This window comes from Plectrocnemia conspersa, unplaced genomic scaffold, assembly GCF_051122295.1.
Source record: "Plectrocnemia conspersa isolate PC_06_02 unplaced genomic scaffold, ASM5112229v1 ptg000007l, whole genome shotgun sequence".
Classification (NCBI taxonomy): domain Eukaryota; kingdom Metazoa; phylum Arthropoda; class Insecta; order Trichoptera; family Polycentropodidae; genus Plectrocnemia; species Plectrocnemia conspersa.
Window position 1 is genome coordinate 9,348,500 of NW_028277171.1, and position 16,864 is coordinate 9,365,363.

The 16,864-nt window shown below is 28.4% G+C and overlaps 1 protein-coding gene across 1 annotated transcript in view; it reads left to right on the forward strand.

The window, feature by feature from the left end:
* LOC148233864 (uncharacterized) overlaps positions 1 to 16,864 on the forward strand; it is a 51,236-nt gene that overhangs the window by 20,109 nt on the left and 14,263 nt on the right. Inside the window, exon 3 of the mRNA XM_088188659.1 lies at positions 5,905 to 6,113. Within this exon, the coding sequence (XP_088044785.1) occupies positions 5,905 to 6,113 (209 nt within the window). The remainder of the gene's footprint in view (positions 1 to 5,904; positions 6,114 to 16,864) is intronic.

A 16,864-nucleotide genomic window follows, 5' to 3' on the forward strand; every position in this document is an offset into this window, starting at 1 on the left:
AACGAGGCGTAAAGGTTCCATTCCTCTCAAATAAAAAATAAAATAAAATTGTTCTATTCGTGTAAACATCAAAAATAATTGCGTCGTCAGATATCATATCAAATATAATCGACCAAAATTGAAATAGGGCACCATGTTATACAATTTGTAAAAATAAACATGCAAATTTAAATTAACACGACAATATCTGTATTATAAAAAACATGGAAATCTGCCAAATATTCAATGCACCAAGCTAACCTATATATTCTGCTTAAAAGCAAATAAATAAATTTCTGATCGACTAACTTATTTCTTGCTTAACACGGCAACTAGTTTACAGATAAAATATTATCTTATAATCAAAAATTAAATCATTTCACGTTCTTTATATAGTAAATGAGAGTAAAAATTTTCAACCTAGTAATACAATAATTTATTTTAATTTTATATAATACTTTTATTTTACAATTTAATCTAACTGTCTTACACACGTTGTTGCGATTATTAAAGCTTCCCAAAGTAATAGTTTAGAGCCACTTCTTTCCTATTATTTAAAGAAACCTAAAGATTAAAGACAGATACATATAATATGAAGACTCAATTAGGTAAATAAGTCGGTTGAGGTAAAAATAGCACTTATATGAGAACGAGTTTTATTATCGAAAGAAAAACAAATATATGTATTTATTCAGAAACTCCGCTGTTTTGCAAAGTATGTTTTAAAAATGTCATAATATTGCCAATTATTGATACCACCAATGACGCACAAACATTATATTGTTGATGAATTGTTGAAGAGTAGATAAAGAAATTATCCAAAACAAGTTAACCCTTAATCTTCGTTCAAAGCTTCATAACCATTTGTAACTAAAAAATATAAGACTCTATATTGGGGGAGCTAATTAATATTTTTTTTTTCCTATATAGAATTGAATTAAAACAAACTAGTTATAGACAAAAATCAATATTCTATAGATATTCTCATAGCAAAAGAAAATGAAATGTTATAATTTGTAAATCACAGCAAAACTATTTATTATTCTAGTAAAAAAATAAAGATATGAAATTTTATAAATAAATATTACTGAGAAAAAACTTTTATAAATATATATTACTGAAATTTTATAAATATATATTACTAGCTCATTGCAAGAGAGAATCGGCCTTGTATAGCAAACCAAAAACACTTAAAAATCACTTAATTTCTTAAGTAATTTTTGAGTGCTTTTGGTTTCTGTAAGGTACATCTTATCTTGATTTTACAAAATATCAAGGGTTATGATCAGATGGTCAACGTGTGGTTAATTTAAGGTTTTTGACTGACCCCGAAAGTCAGCACGAGCATATTTTTCTTTGCTTTGGCAGCAGCTTTAATGTTGAATTAAAAACCAGCAATAGAAAATTTTTGATTAGAAATTAATTCATACGTCAGTTAATATACAACTTTTGCGACAAAAAATGTACAACTGAACACGCGTTTTCTTTGTTGCTAACCAAAGTTCATAATATATAAGGAGCGATGATTTCTTAATTTAATAATTTATTATAAAACAGGAGTAAAAATAATGCAAAAGCTTATTATTTTGTAAGACATTGTACCCATATTTCGTAATAATATTTCATAAATAGATACACCACATCCATCAAATTTGTTTTTTTTTTCAATTACTTGAATATAGTGATTTTATTTATTACAACGCTAACCATCGGTATAAGAAAATTCTTTAATATATTTGTAACAACTATAATACATTTTTAAACACAGTACAAATTTATAAAAAATATATATATCTATATTAGTATTCGTAAATAATAAAATCGGAAAAGCCAATGATTACAATTCCGTGAAGTTCCGGAAAAATTTTGTTGAGGATTCCCGAATCGGAACCCCCAGAGTGTACATAATATATGCAAATAAATCATACATATCACATTTTCATCGCAGATATGAAATAAAATATAATACGTTTTCCTTTTTTAGATTAAAGTGCGATTTTTTACGCTGGCAACCATCCAAACGTCAAACGCGTGTGTCACAAAATGATATAATTTTTTTAGGGAATTTTTTTCCAATACAATTTCCCGCTTTCACACTTTGCACTGACCTCTCCGGAAAAGTAATTCGTTTCTAAAAATTGTATTTCCTAGAATAATATTTCTCCAAAACATATACACATGTAAAATAACAACTTGATCAAATTGAATAACATATGTGTTTTCACTTATTTTTTTATTTTACTTTTTAGTTAGATAAAAAGTTGAAAAAAACCTCTTTATAAGAAAATTAATATTACTGGATATTGGCTAACAAAAAAATAAGAGCTTTCACAAAGATTATATAACTTAATTTATATGTAAATTAATCCTGCTAATCTCATATGCATCAAGTTTTTATGTTTTCTAAATTATGTTAAATTTATTTTCGGTAAAGTTTATCAATTTACCACACAAAATATTTAAAAAATAATTTAAAATCTTACACTATAGTAAGAACGATTATGATATACTAATGTTGTATATAATATGTTAGTGCATATTCCTAAGTATGACGGTAAAGGCTAAGAAAGGAAGTTAACGACCAATAAGCGCTTTGTTAGCATCGGCACTAACCTTTTCCAACTGCCTAATAAATGTTCAAACGATACTTTTGACTTTGATTTATCTGCCATTGCAAGCTAACTTTGTATGTACTACATAACTGACTGATGAATAACGACCAAAAAATAAACATATAGGCTCTTTAATCTCAATTTTTTTCTACATAAATATTGTACACAATCATTGCTTTGAATTAGATAAATATTTAGTATAAATTCTAATGAAATACAAAATTTTAATAAAATATTGAAGTATTTTCTCAAATACTGAAAAAATATTTAAAATTGATGAAAACCGTAATATCAGGTATTAATAATAAAAAATAGAACTAGATAAAAATATACTGATATTCTTAAAGGATATCATAGACAACAAATAAATTGTAATTTTATGATCAATAGGTAGTGTTACTGGATTCGCTCACAATTTTTGCTCTTATTTCTAAATGTCAATGCTCAATACTCATTTTATTATTGTATGTCCATTTTAACATTTAATGATTTTAATTACCACAGGTCTTACAATATTTTATATTTTTTAATGTGATATTTAATTATGTAAATCAGTATTTTTTTGACTGGTTGGCTGCACAGACTAAATGATATTTTAGTATAAAAAATATTTTATTTAGACTGTGATTTGCTTACAAGTTTAATTTTTAAAATAAGAGTTCAAAACGCTGCAAAAAATAGTTAAGAAAAATAATAAATTATTGCAGGTTTTTGCTTTTTAATTAATATTAAATAGAATAAACACAAAGACTTAAAACTGTGAAAAAAGACTAGCAAATTTATTTTTTAAGATGTTTTATTTGAGAACTTGTATAATAATAAATTCTCTAATTAGTGTTTTTTATGTTAGTTGATATTTTTTTGTACACCAGTGCCAACAAAATTGATTTTCTGAAAACATTTTTTTTAGCTAACTTTTAAAGCATGTAATCGGTTTTGCTAATTACATAAGATAGTTGCGATCTAAAATATTTCGCCACCCACTCAAAATGCCTATTGACCCATGTTTGGATCACAACCTATATCAGCTAATCTTAGACTCAAAATATCGAAATTTTTGTGTAATAAGTTTTAATCTATTGCTTGACATTACACAATATTATTATTATTTTTTAATAATAATTTAATTTAAATCCGAATAAATATAAGCCTGGGAAAAGTATGGGTCGTAAATTTCCGATTTTCTCTGTTTTTTTGTTATATATTTTCAGCTATACTATTTTATTAATATTTTATATAATCCTGCAGTAAAAATAGAAAAAAATATGGTATGATTGTTTATGGTCGCTTTTATTATGGTATCAGAGTACAAAAACTCATATTAAAAAATATAAAACAATCGACGAAATTTCACAATTAAGATGTAGAAGATGACGAAAGGAAAATACTAGAAGTGGCTTTGCATTATAACTAAACAAACATAGGTGTTATTACAGGCGAGTAAATGATCCAATCCTATTCGTGAGTAAGGTCAGCAAGGAGATAGCTTATTAGTATTTTCATGGGGATTATCAATATACCGTTCGCCCTAAGAGCATTATTTATACCTTCCGTATATTAAGTGTTAAAATAATTTATGGAGATGTAAAAATAATTTCACATTACAAACATAATATAGGTGTAACAAAACACTGATTCGATTACTGCTTTCAAACATTCCTAATATAATTTTAACACATACTTCGACAAAATATGCAAAAATAGTTTTATTTATATTTTTTATTAATTTTTTTTTCAAAATCAGGCTCTAGATATTTTTTAGTACAAATGTAAAATTAATATAATTTACATATACATTTTGCTGTAGAAATTTTTAAAGTACTTTGATAATTAGTTTTTGGCTAGCATATACATACATACATATATACTTTTTTACCTATAGCTGGTTTCATCACGAAGTACGTCTAATTCGTAGCAATATAAATTATTTTGCACTTCAATAAAAAAGTAAAACAAAGGCTTTTCAACACAAAATACCATTTATAAAAATATTATTCAATAACGGAGAACAAACGTAATTTTCATTAATGATTTATAACTTTAAAATTTTCCAAACCAACTACTTCGAATCAGGTTTTGTAAGCCCTGGTTGTAAGTAAATTAATTATCAATTAAAATATAATATAAGTCTCATACCCTACACACATTATATAAAAATGCCAGAAGAGAAATAAACTTTGATTCCATTTACTGATTAACTACTACCTAATATAATTAAAGTATAAAGGTAAAATTGAATACTAAACATATTTATCAGTCATTTAAAAATACATTTTTATTTATCTAAGAAAAACTTATTAAAGTTTGATATTTACATACTATATCAATAGTTGATTCATGTATATATATACATTATATTGTGATAAAATATTATACGTAAAATAAAATGACAGGCAGTTGAAAAACAATGCCAACATTTTGTATTTTCAGTACATAGGCAAATTGTAATATATAAAATAGATCATGTTTTACCATAAATAGTTTCTAGTGTTATTCTAAAGTACTACTGAGTGTTTTACGCCGTCGAAAATCGCAAACTTAATCAAGTGATATAAATGCATAACCATGAATGTACACAAACGCAGACGTCAACTATAGTTTATTTTACATAGTACAATTTCGCAGACTTATTTACTACATGAAAGCGATGCTACTACACTTAGAGACTCTGGCATAAATTTATGGGGTGAAAACTTTAAGGCTTACCCCCGGCTTTGGCTTTGCGAAGCGTTGAAACTCGAGCAATTGTATCTATGGGTTGGCTTAAATTTATGGCACACTTATCGAATGTACATGTCGGATCACCACCCATATAGAAGTATTCCATTATGTCTATAATTAATTTTCTTCAATTGTCACCTCTCGATCTTACAAGGAAATTACACATAGAAGATATGTTTTTTGAACATATTTTTGTGAAGTATAACAATATTTCAGATATTAAATAACAAAAATTAAGGAGCATAAAGTGTAAGTTGGATAGAATTAAATATAATTAAAAACATATTGCAAGCTTTTCTAAAGAACTAAACCCTGCGGGATCAAATAAATAAAGGAAAAAATGTATTAACATTTAAATTTTTTTTTTTAATGTACTTGTTATGCGAAATATATATTGGCTTTATATCATAATATATATTAATCAATTTAAGCATTTTTAATGCCTCTTTCAGAAACATTTTACAAAACTTTTATCTGAAAAACTTACGTTTGTGTCGATAAATTCCAACGTATATGCTTACACCGTAGCAAAAATGTTTGCTATGTGGATTTTGGTACTTAAATTTAATACGTGTCCAATATTTTTTCACAGAAGCGGCTAAAGGCTTGAGATCAGTCGTCATAAGCGGTGGCGGGGCCGTTAAAGCCGGCAGCCGAGCCACTTTGCGTTGTTCTTATGATCTGGAAGGTGCTCAACTGTACTCCATCAAATGGTACAGGAACCAAGACGAATTTTACAGATATGTCCCGAAGGAGAATCCTCCCATGTTGGTGTTCACCCTGCCTGGAGTCCATGTCGACGTGAGTACCTATACATTTTTATTTTTACAATATTAGCCCTAAAAGGTTCTTCGCCCCTGCGGTCGACCATATGAAGACACATAAAGTCAACACAGCGCGACGGTGGAAATTTAAATAAATTATTTCAGGTGCTCCGGGACCGTTCGATCATCCTTGTGGAAAATTGAAATTAATGTACAATGAGTGCTTTATTCCATTTAAAGTTTACGAACAGGAAAATTAAATCGCCGAAAGCTCCATTCTCTCTATGCGTATTTACAGTACTTGACAATCGACTCGAAAGAAAACTTTTTTCTTCTTTTATTTTTTTTCACTTGAATCTGTGAGAAGTAAATTTGCTCGTATTTAAATAACTCGATCCGTTTTTGAGCTTTCGGCGAGTTTGTTATGAAAATTTAATAAAAGGCTAAGATAAACATTTAATTTTCCAATTAACAAATCTATTCTGGAGTTCAATGAGTGTTTTGTGAGTAATACTTAGCGCGTGTACGAAATTGAATTAAAAAATATATGTACATATATATTATATATAAATTGGATATTGTTCGTTTCTTAAGAGTTATATTTAATAATATTGTGAGTAAGAGAAAACTCGAATCTTCTCTTTTATTTTTCGGCTGAAACCGAAATCGAATCAAATTTGTGTTTTGGTTACAATCGAAACTGACTACATCACAATAACAATATCATCTTTATACAATATATGAGTCATCAATTTCAATGGCTAACTATGTTACAATAACCATTTTGATTGAATCATGGATTCTTCAGGCTGACAAATATTTATTAACTGCATAGATATGGTCATGAACAGACTGCCTTTGCTCAATAGTTACATAAGGTCCAGAAGTCTTGGCATAATCCTCAACTAATCAGGCTTTCACTTCGGTACACTTCACGAACTGGACCTGGGCCTGACCTCCTACCTGGGCTGTCGTGAGCGACAGCTGCAGTGAAATAGGCCAACTCAAAACTATTACTGCCATTTAAAAATCTAATCATATTAGCATAAATACTGAGCCTGAAAAATACACATCTGCATATTTTCTCCATTATACAAAACAAAACTGTATCGTCGGCAGATAGTCGGGGCTTTTGTTTTTGTATAGTTTATGAATGAAACCGTTTTGCCATTCTGTGTCAAAAGCTTTTTTTATATTTACCATTAAAAGTCCCCTACTCTTTCTCATATTAAAATTAGTGCATTAAATTGCTGTGTTTTTTGAGTGATTTTCGCGGAAATCATACTGTTAATCCTAACGATTATTTTGAACGTATAAGGAATATTATTATAAATATTTTACAAAATGACAAATTAATACGAAGAATATCTGACAGTATTATTTTTAAGCTTTTAAACTATTTCCTGTCGCCAAATATGCCCGAGATATCTAGATTATCAACCAATAACGAATCACTGTCTAAGTGAAATGCAATTGCCTATCCTAGACTAGAAAACCCAGCTGCTCTTAAAGGCAAGCTACCATGCACTTTCTTCTGACCAGACATTATTATTAATCTGATCGTTCTGGGATCTTAGCAAACCTGGAAATCACCACCATGAAGCAGCCTATCTGACAGATGATACATCAGAATCGCAGTCGAACAAAATTTGAGTTAATTCTCAAGCTTATTGTCTATGATTTCTTTGATTGAATTGATTTTATGTTTACATAGTCAAACAGTTTTGACCTTGAAATTCATTTCTGTTCAAAGAGTGTAACATATCTTTTTTTTAATGAAATAAATAATTATGATTCATGCAATTCATGAAAAAAATTCACGTGTCCCAAAAAGGCGACGAATCATTGCATTGCGACAAAATGAAATAAGACGACTCTTTTTACAAAAATTTAAAGTAAAATATAATTTAATTTTTATTTGATATTATGTAAAAATAGTATACTACCATATCTCATTATCATCTAGAGGCAAACTTTATAATATCCCAGTATTATTTTAAGAAAGAAAACTCATGACGTGGGACTCACGCCATAAATGAGTCCACGGGCGTTAACCTTTAGAAGTCCAAAGGCATCCATGTCATGCGCAATATATTTTCTATTTTTTGAAGCCATTTAAAACCGCATCTCGCATATTGTTCTGTAGTTTGATACTACGCTATGTTTTAAAAAAACGATAGTTATCTTTACCGATATTACTACGGACTATTTATATAAGAGTATTGGTTAAAGTATATTCAAACCGGATTTTGGTCAATAGGAGAGCGCAAAAACAATTACCACTTTTTGTTTTTTTCGTCCTCCTATTGGTCAAAATTCAGTTTAGTTATTCTTTTTAATAGCAACATCTTTTACAATATTGTCAAAATTCATGTGGTTTTCTATAACATTTTGTATAGACAGAATTGCTTAAGTGTAAGACGGTCTTGGCTCATCGATGATCGAAGATAAATCCAACCAAGTAATAGACCAAAGACAACTTCAAAGGAATCCAACCAGGTAGAAATATTACAAATACCAACTGACCGTGAAAAAATAACTTGTCATAAAACGCGTTAAAAGCGTAAAACACAAAAAGGATATTAAAGAACGTTCATTAAGGGCCTTTACAACAACCTAATAAACTGACGGCTAGTTAAATGTACTATTTTATTAGTATTACCATTTAGCAATACTAATAAAATATATATTTATCTACCTAAACAATTCGCATCTGTTATTTTTATTATTAATTAGGCATTGTGCAGACAGTCTCAAATTTGATAACCTTTGCTCAATCTGTATTTTATTTAAGTGCACTGCGCAAATCGAAGCTTAGCCCGACGTCCTACCTGGGCTGTCGCGAATGACCGTTTCGGTCAGATAAAACGATGCAAGCTTATAGATGGTATCCAGTACAAGCATTTAATTGAAAGGACGAATATGGAATGCTAGGTAAGGTGAAAGAGAATGTTGCGGTTAGTAGCGCCTCTCGTATCTCGTAACAACAAAAATACATACCACAAACAAAACCATTATACAACATAAACTTTATCTACATTAAATATCAATGCTTTAACGTCAAAAAAGAGCATGAACTGTCATTCTTTGACATTAAATGTACTGTTTATTCTTTGAAACAAAAATAAACATTAGACATGCCTTAGAAGAAATACATACGTAAATCATTATTTATATTGAAAGCATGACCAAATGTATGTACAAGTTTTCGCTATTTGCTTATGAACGGACGTATGCATATCATAAAGTAAATACGTTCTCGAGTAAGCCAATGGCAAAAACGCATCAACGTACATCCGCAAAACATTACTTTTCATTCGGAAGACAATTTTCTTCCAAACATAATATATCGTTTTCGAATGCAGCCGCGCAGACACATTCAAACGACCTCTATATGAACTCCACATCGAATTCATGTATAGATAAAAATACATAAAAATATGAATATACATTCATACAAATATAGGGAGTAAACTTGTATTAAGCAGACCCCTTTGATAACAAAAATAAATAAAAAAGACCCAATTAAAAATTATTTAATAATATTTACAATACATAACGTTCATATCATATATATTAAATAGGTTTATTATACCTAATAATAAGTAAACTTAAAATACAATGGGTAACCTTTTTACTATATTTTAAAAATCGAAAATGTATAACACATATAATACTTCCATAAACTCTAGTTGTATTAATAACGATAATAAACCATCAATATTGTAATAATTTTTTATTCAATATTTTACTGACATTTCTTAAATTGAAAAATCTTTTCTGTTTCTGCATCTGCTACAAAAGACATTACATTAAAGTAAAAGAAATTACAATAAAGTTAATTGATATTGATCAAGATTATTATAGCTATTTTTTATTGTGACAATATTTACTTAATGTATATAATATTATTTCGTAATAAAAAAGTAGGTTTATATTTATTATTTCACAAACTTTTCATTCGCTTTGTGTTCCCAGTTATATCTTTTAACAATTGACCATTGACAATTGTTTTGACCTGACAGCACATATATTTTTGATGCTCTGCTCGTGACATTGTTCCATACAATTCACCACAAGGGAAGTAATTCTCTTCAGGAGAAGTCAATTCCTGTCACATTGAGCGACTGTTTTGTAACTTATTTATTGCCATTACGAAGTTACGGAAAATTGATAGTTCCAGCCGCTTGAATTGAAAAGGCAAGTTGCCTAAAATCAATGGAATACTGGGAACAAACACCATTTTGCCTTGAAATGTAGTATTTAATGCCACAAAAATCAGAAAAAAGATCGAAACACTATTTTCTAAAAACTTTAATATAGAAATTTTGTAAAATTATAATAGCAATCAAATGTTTTATTTTCAGTTTTTTATTAGTCTAATAAACAATTATAGTACTATATATTCATATCCGTTGATGCCCATAAACTATATTTCAAACCAACATTTTTAAATTGGTTTCATCTTTCAGTATCCGTTTACCCTCGATTTACCCTACACGCGAGCGTATCCACAAATCCACAAATGTAAAATAAAAATGGCTAAGTCTTATTCGTTTTATTTATTTGAAAGTTTCGTCCCGAGGGTGTGTACAGGAAGGAGATTAAGAGCGAGGCGCTTTTATGAAATTTCTGCTCAAGCCCAATTTTGCCTCTTTGATACAATCGCACATTAAATTCCTTAAAGTTCAGAGGGAATGGGTCTCTTCCGAATTGGCTTTGTTAGTTGCCTTCACTCTTTCTTCAGTCGACAGCAAATCTCTTTCTTTCACTCTCTCTTTAATCGCCGTCTAATGAGAGTGCCAAATTTTTGTATGTAGCGTCACGACTTTCAAAACATTAAATGGGGAGCGGTTTGTGGTTTTACCAATTGGAAAGTTCAAATGGATAATTAACTTTTATATTAGTAAGTAAGAAACAAAAAATCATACTATAGAACATTTTTGACACCAATACAATGTTTATAAATAATTAGCAATTTTATTATACAAAAATAGTATATTATATTAATAAAAAATGGTATTATGTAAATATGTATAACATGTGTTATTATTTATAACTCAAATTGTTGCACAAAGTATTGCGATGCACTTTTTTCATTTTAAAATGATTTAGCATTGAATTTTTATTTTTTTAAATACAAGGAATCTTGTATAAAGCTTTTTGCGAGAATAAAAAATATGAATGGTACTAGCATTTCCAAAAGGATCATAAATACTTGAGAGATATGATTAAAATGAAGGATATTTTACTTTTAATAAGTTGTGATATTTCAATACATAATTAGTATTAAAGTTTTCAAGCACTTTTTGTTTACAAAGTTGGATTTTCTTAAGATCTTTAACTAACTGTGGCCACCAAGCGTATTTGAATTAGATTTTTTTTCTAATAAAGTGCCACTGAAATCAAATTAAAGCTTAAATTTTGTAAATTGTAGAAACACATTCAGAATATTTCTGTTAATATTAATACGTTGCTAATAATAATTAACAACGTATTACATAATTTTTAACTTGTAGTTGATATTTAAAATCTTATGGTTTTAAATGTTATTTTTTTTTTTTATTTTTTTTTTTTTCGATTAAATTAAGACCATCGTGGCCTAACAGGTTACCCCAATGCACCACGATGGTCGAAATCAAATTATAAATTTATAAAACATAAAAAAAACGTATATATATAAATAAATATAACAATACTTAAACATAACAAAAAAAAATATAAAATATTTAAATTAAAAGATATAAACCGGATCAGATCCTCGTAGCTAACATTAAATAAATCAATTTTCAATGCCAGCGTATTAAGGAGCCGTATGGCCACAGCTATAGGCGAGTCGGCAAGTGCGGATGTCCTAGCCCTAACTGCCATCAAAAGAGGTCTCGATCGTGATTCTCGAAAATGTTCCGGAACCCAAAACTGGAATTCCTCGAGAATAGCTGGATTGTCGACAGCACCTTTTAGTAGTTTGAAAAAATGCTTAGCGACATACAGCTTTCTGCGAGAATTCAGCGAATCATATCCCAACGCTCCTAAAAGAAAGGCGCTGGGATATAAGAACGGATAATAACCAAATGTCCTTTTGTAAAGGTATCTTAAATACCTTTTTTGAATTTTTTTTACTAAAAGGGAATATTTGGCTATTCGGGGATTCCAAATTATAGATCCCGATTCAAGAATGCTACGAACTAAGGTGTCATAGAGGATGCGAATAACTGACGGATCGTCAAAGTGAAAGGCATTCCTCATAACAAAGCCGAGCATCTTGGAAGATTTATCACAGACGTCATGTATGTGTAGAGAGAACCTCCATTTGCTCTCGAAAGTGATTCCGAGATCTTTAATGGAAGTTTCTTTAGTCAAAATGTTACCACCGAGATGGTAGAAATAAGCTGATGGCGAACGGGATCGAGAAAATGACACAGTATGGCACTTTCCGACACTAAAGGGCAGACGGTTAACGGAAGCCCATCTCCACAGAGAGTCTAAATCACTTTGTAGAGAGAAGGAGTCCGCAACAGATCGAATGCATTTATATAATTTTAAATAATCTGCGTACAGAAGAAAACTTGAATTTTTAATTGCTGTATTTATGTCAATAATAAATAACACAAAAAGCAGAGGTCCCAGATTGGATCCTTGAGGAACCCCCGAAGGGGTAAAATATTATTTTGATAATCGGCCACCATAGGTTACAAACTGTCTACGATTGCTTAAATAACTCGAAAATAACCGAGTTAAATTATCTGAGCAACCGAGGTTCGACAATTTTTTTAATAATAACGTATGACAAACTTTGGCAAAGGCTTTCTCAAAATCTGTATACACGACGTCTACTTGAATTCCGGATACAGTTATGAATAAGCAACTATATTTTTACATAAATATATGATACATAACCAAAGAACCTATAACTTAATTTATTTCTGTTTTGTTTTGGATACTTATTGCTATAAAAATCCTAAAAATAATTTACATTACTTTTATTTTCATAGTTACTGAATTTTCTATAGAAAAAAATAGTTAATCACAGATATGATTTATATTATCGTTTTTTAACTAAAATATTTTGGCTCGCTTTAATTGAAAATTAAAGAATATATTACATCTAATATTAAACCTCACTTTAATTAAACTTGTATCTTCGAAATAAATGTTATTATTATAGTTAATTGAGCAATACACCTCATGTAGTTTGCGAATGCAGGCGTTTTATTTAAGCAATATTAACCGAACCACAACAGTTTCATTACATTAATTTTCAAGCAAGAAAGTAAGCTCATAGAACGTTTACAAAAGCAGTTTATATATTTATTATAATCATAAATTATTTTACAATTGATTTTAAGTTTTACTTATTTGCTTGTTTTACATTTTTAACAATAAAAAAAGTTCAGTTTAAACACAATTCACTTCTTAAAAGAAATATTGTGTAAGTTGTCTATACAATTATTATTAATTATATACTTCTAAGAATAGCTTAGATTTTAAAACGTAACATAGATTCTAACGTTCAATATAAAAAGCTCTTAATATATATTAGAAATTTATAGATAGTGTATAAAATTAATTTTAAATTATTAAAAAATATACTACATTTATTCTAACATCAGTAAAATACGAACATTATTTTAATAAACAGCCGTGTTCATTGTCGCAATTACAGTTAAAAACGAATGGGTTAGCCTGAATTAACATTTTTACGATGTTTGCTTAAAGCCACAAAACATGGTTCTTTTTCGATAGTATCCATTTTATGGGTTACGCTTTTTATTTTATTGTTTGTTTTATTATTCATTCATTCATTCTTATTTATTTGTTCTTAAGTAATATTATGTATTAAAAACAGTTAAAAAATCATTTTTTTAAGCTAGCCTATTTAATATATGTAATAAAAATATAAAAAAAAATTATTACTTTTATTTCCCATGTTTAAATTATTTTGAGTAATGATTTTTTTTCTATTACGGAGTTTCTGGAGTGCTGAGAATATATTAGAGTTTATAAGAAAATGCACATATACGGTTATTTGGCTTCCTTTGGTGCAGTTAACATCCCGGGACCGTTACGCAACCGCTAAGTTTTGTTAAATTGTTACGAATACCCGTAAAAGTGCACCGGCATCGAATTTACCAAACGAAACCTTTATAAGTTCTTATTATTTTATTGAAACTTGTATACCACATTCATCACATAAGCTTACTACTATTGCTTCTATACTCATTATTATTCAGTAGACAGTATTATATCTGAATTGCGACTAAGCAATAATGCAGAGAAGCTACGATTATATAACTGAAGTAATCACCTTTTTTGATCTATTTTTTTAGTATAAATATAAATGTTGAAAGAGCTCAAAGTGAAAGCCTTAAATTTTTATCTTATGAAAATTTCAAAAAAATATTCATTTTATTGTGGGAATAAATTGCTACGACTTTTTAAATAATATTAAAAAAACTTCAGACAGTGTATCAAATACTGACATAAATCTTTGTGCTCAAAATATAACGATAATCAATAAAATCATATATTTAATTAAAATAAAAAATATATAAAAAATAGTATCACGTTTATGTAAACCAGTAGAGAAGTATAGACGACTTTGAGAAAATAATTTTACAGAACTTGTTCATTTACTATATATAAAATATTTATTATTTAATCAACGACTCTATTTATTAAATATTTCACTTAGGACTCTTTATAAATGTTTAATATATCTCTCAGAATTAAAATGAGCTGTGTAATACTCAAACAAGTCTTTTGCATCATCGCAGTTGATTTGGTGTGCATTTTCTCAATATTAAACATATATTTGATCAGACTTATTGCGAGCCATTGCCAGTTTGTTATATTTACTTAAATTTGTCACAATCATGTCTCTACGAGAAATTTCGAATAATGGATTATTATTCATCTCGAAAGTCGTACCGCCGAGAGCGACCAGTACGTGACCTGTCTCCCGTTAAACCTCGGTTTTGGTTCAGAATAAAAAATGGCGGCCCGACTAATATGTGGGACATGGCCTGTCGGCATTTTTTTAATCCTCCCACTCGTCGCATACCGTTATAATAAAATATACCTACTACTAGGGCTTCTATAGGTATTTCACCAGACCGTAGTATATAATCATTATATATTAGGTTGCTAGAAAAATATTTTTATGACGTTCAAATTCAAAGAAATATTTACATTATTAATCATAATAAGCATCATATTATTTTATTTAGTTCGTGCGGTACCCATTTGTCAAATATTTTTTACTAGTGACTAAATGATATGCAAACGTGTTTCGAATTTAACTTAATAAAGAAGCCAACTATTTTCGTTTCCAGCACGAAATTTTTAAATACACTATTCTTCACTAACTATTTCTGCTAACATACTACTATTGCTAAATTTATTTTTTTACATATTTATATTTGCAACTTTTTTATCCTTAATATATTATCATAATACAGAGAATCAATGAAACACAAAGTGCATTCCTTGTTTTAATTACAAACCATATATAATATATAGCGAGCTAATTACGAGAATGTTCACTAGGACCGCTACTTTAATGCTGTATGAAAGATACTATATTTATATAATATATTTCCCTTCATTCTTAAAAATATATAGTGGCCCAAATAAGTAAGCGAGATCTGGAGAATATAGTATGTGTTTAAAATTATCTAAAATAATTTATTGTATTATTTTAACTACCTAATGTAGGAGCTTTTAATTAAATTTTTTTTAAATAACGTTATATTGTGATAGTTTGGTTTGACTCCAGAAATTATTAACACAAAATTTTATAATTTTTTCTCACAAATTTGTTTTGGATTTCCTAATTTATTATTTAGTCGACAATTAATCTGTTTTTTTTATATATTTATATAATGCAATGTTATTTAATAATAAATTATAATTACTGTGCAATAATGTTTAAGATGCGTACAATTTTAATAATTACTATTAATCCACATTGTTCTCGTAGCTTTGTAAAATACAGTCGTCTTTCAAAATAGGGCTGAACTCAGATGTCAGAATGTCAGATGTCATAATTTAACCAGGGTTCATGTGAAGAGGAAAGTGCTGCTTGATCGGTCTTTTGGTCTTGTCCCAATTGGTGAGAGTTCGGATGAGCTTTCGTGTATTTTCAATCTGGAGTAACTGGTGGAAATCCTTGAAGAAGGTACTTGTTAGACACCTAAATTACTCTTATAACCTAAAAACCTTAATATGAATACTAAACTGAAGTAGAAGGAACGTACTCAAAATTAAAAAATAAGAACTTTTAATAAAATATGAAAAGTAGTATTTTATTATGGAAAGAAATTTTAAATTTAAATAGACGATAGAAAAGCACTAAACTCTTTGAACTAATATAATGATCATAAGTGTTAGTAATTGTATTTTTTTTAAGCTGCTTTAATGTATGGTATTTTAATTAACATTAGTTAACTTTAAAAAGCACTTAAGCTTATAATGTTAATAGCCAATAAAAAATCTACAAATTAAAATATTGATATAAAACTACTGAGTCTGTCTAACTGTATATTAATTATTTCTATACACATTGATAATATTTTTACAGCTGTATTAAAGCCTTGAGTTTATAAAGTAAACGTAGACTTAAATACATATTATTTTAACATCTTTTGATAATTTTTAAAGACTCTTGGCTAGTACTGAATAAATAGTGATAAAGACTTTCTTACAATAAATATTTAAAAATGTATGTTATACATTTTTTTATAAAAATATGATAAGACCTACATAATTACCGTTAATTCATATGTG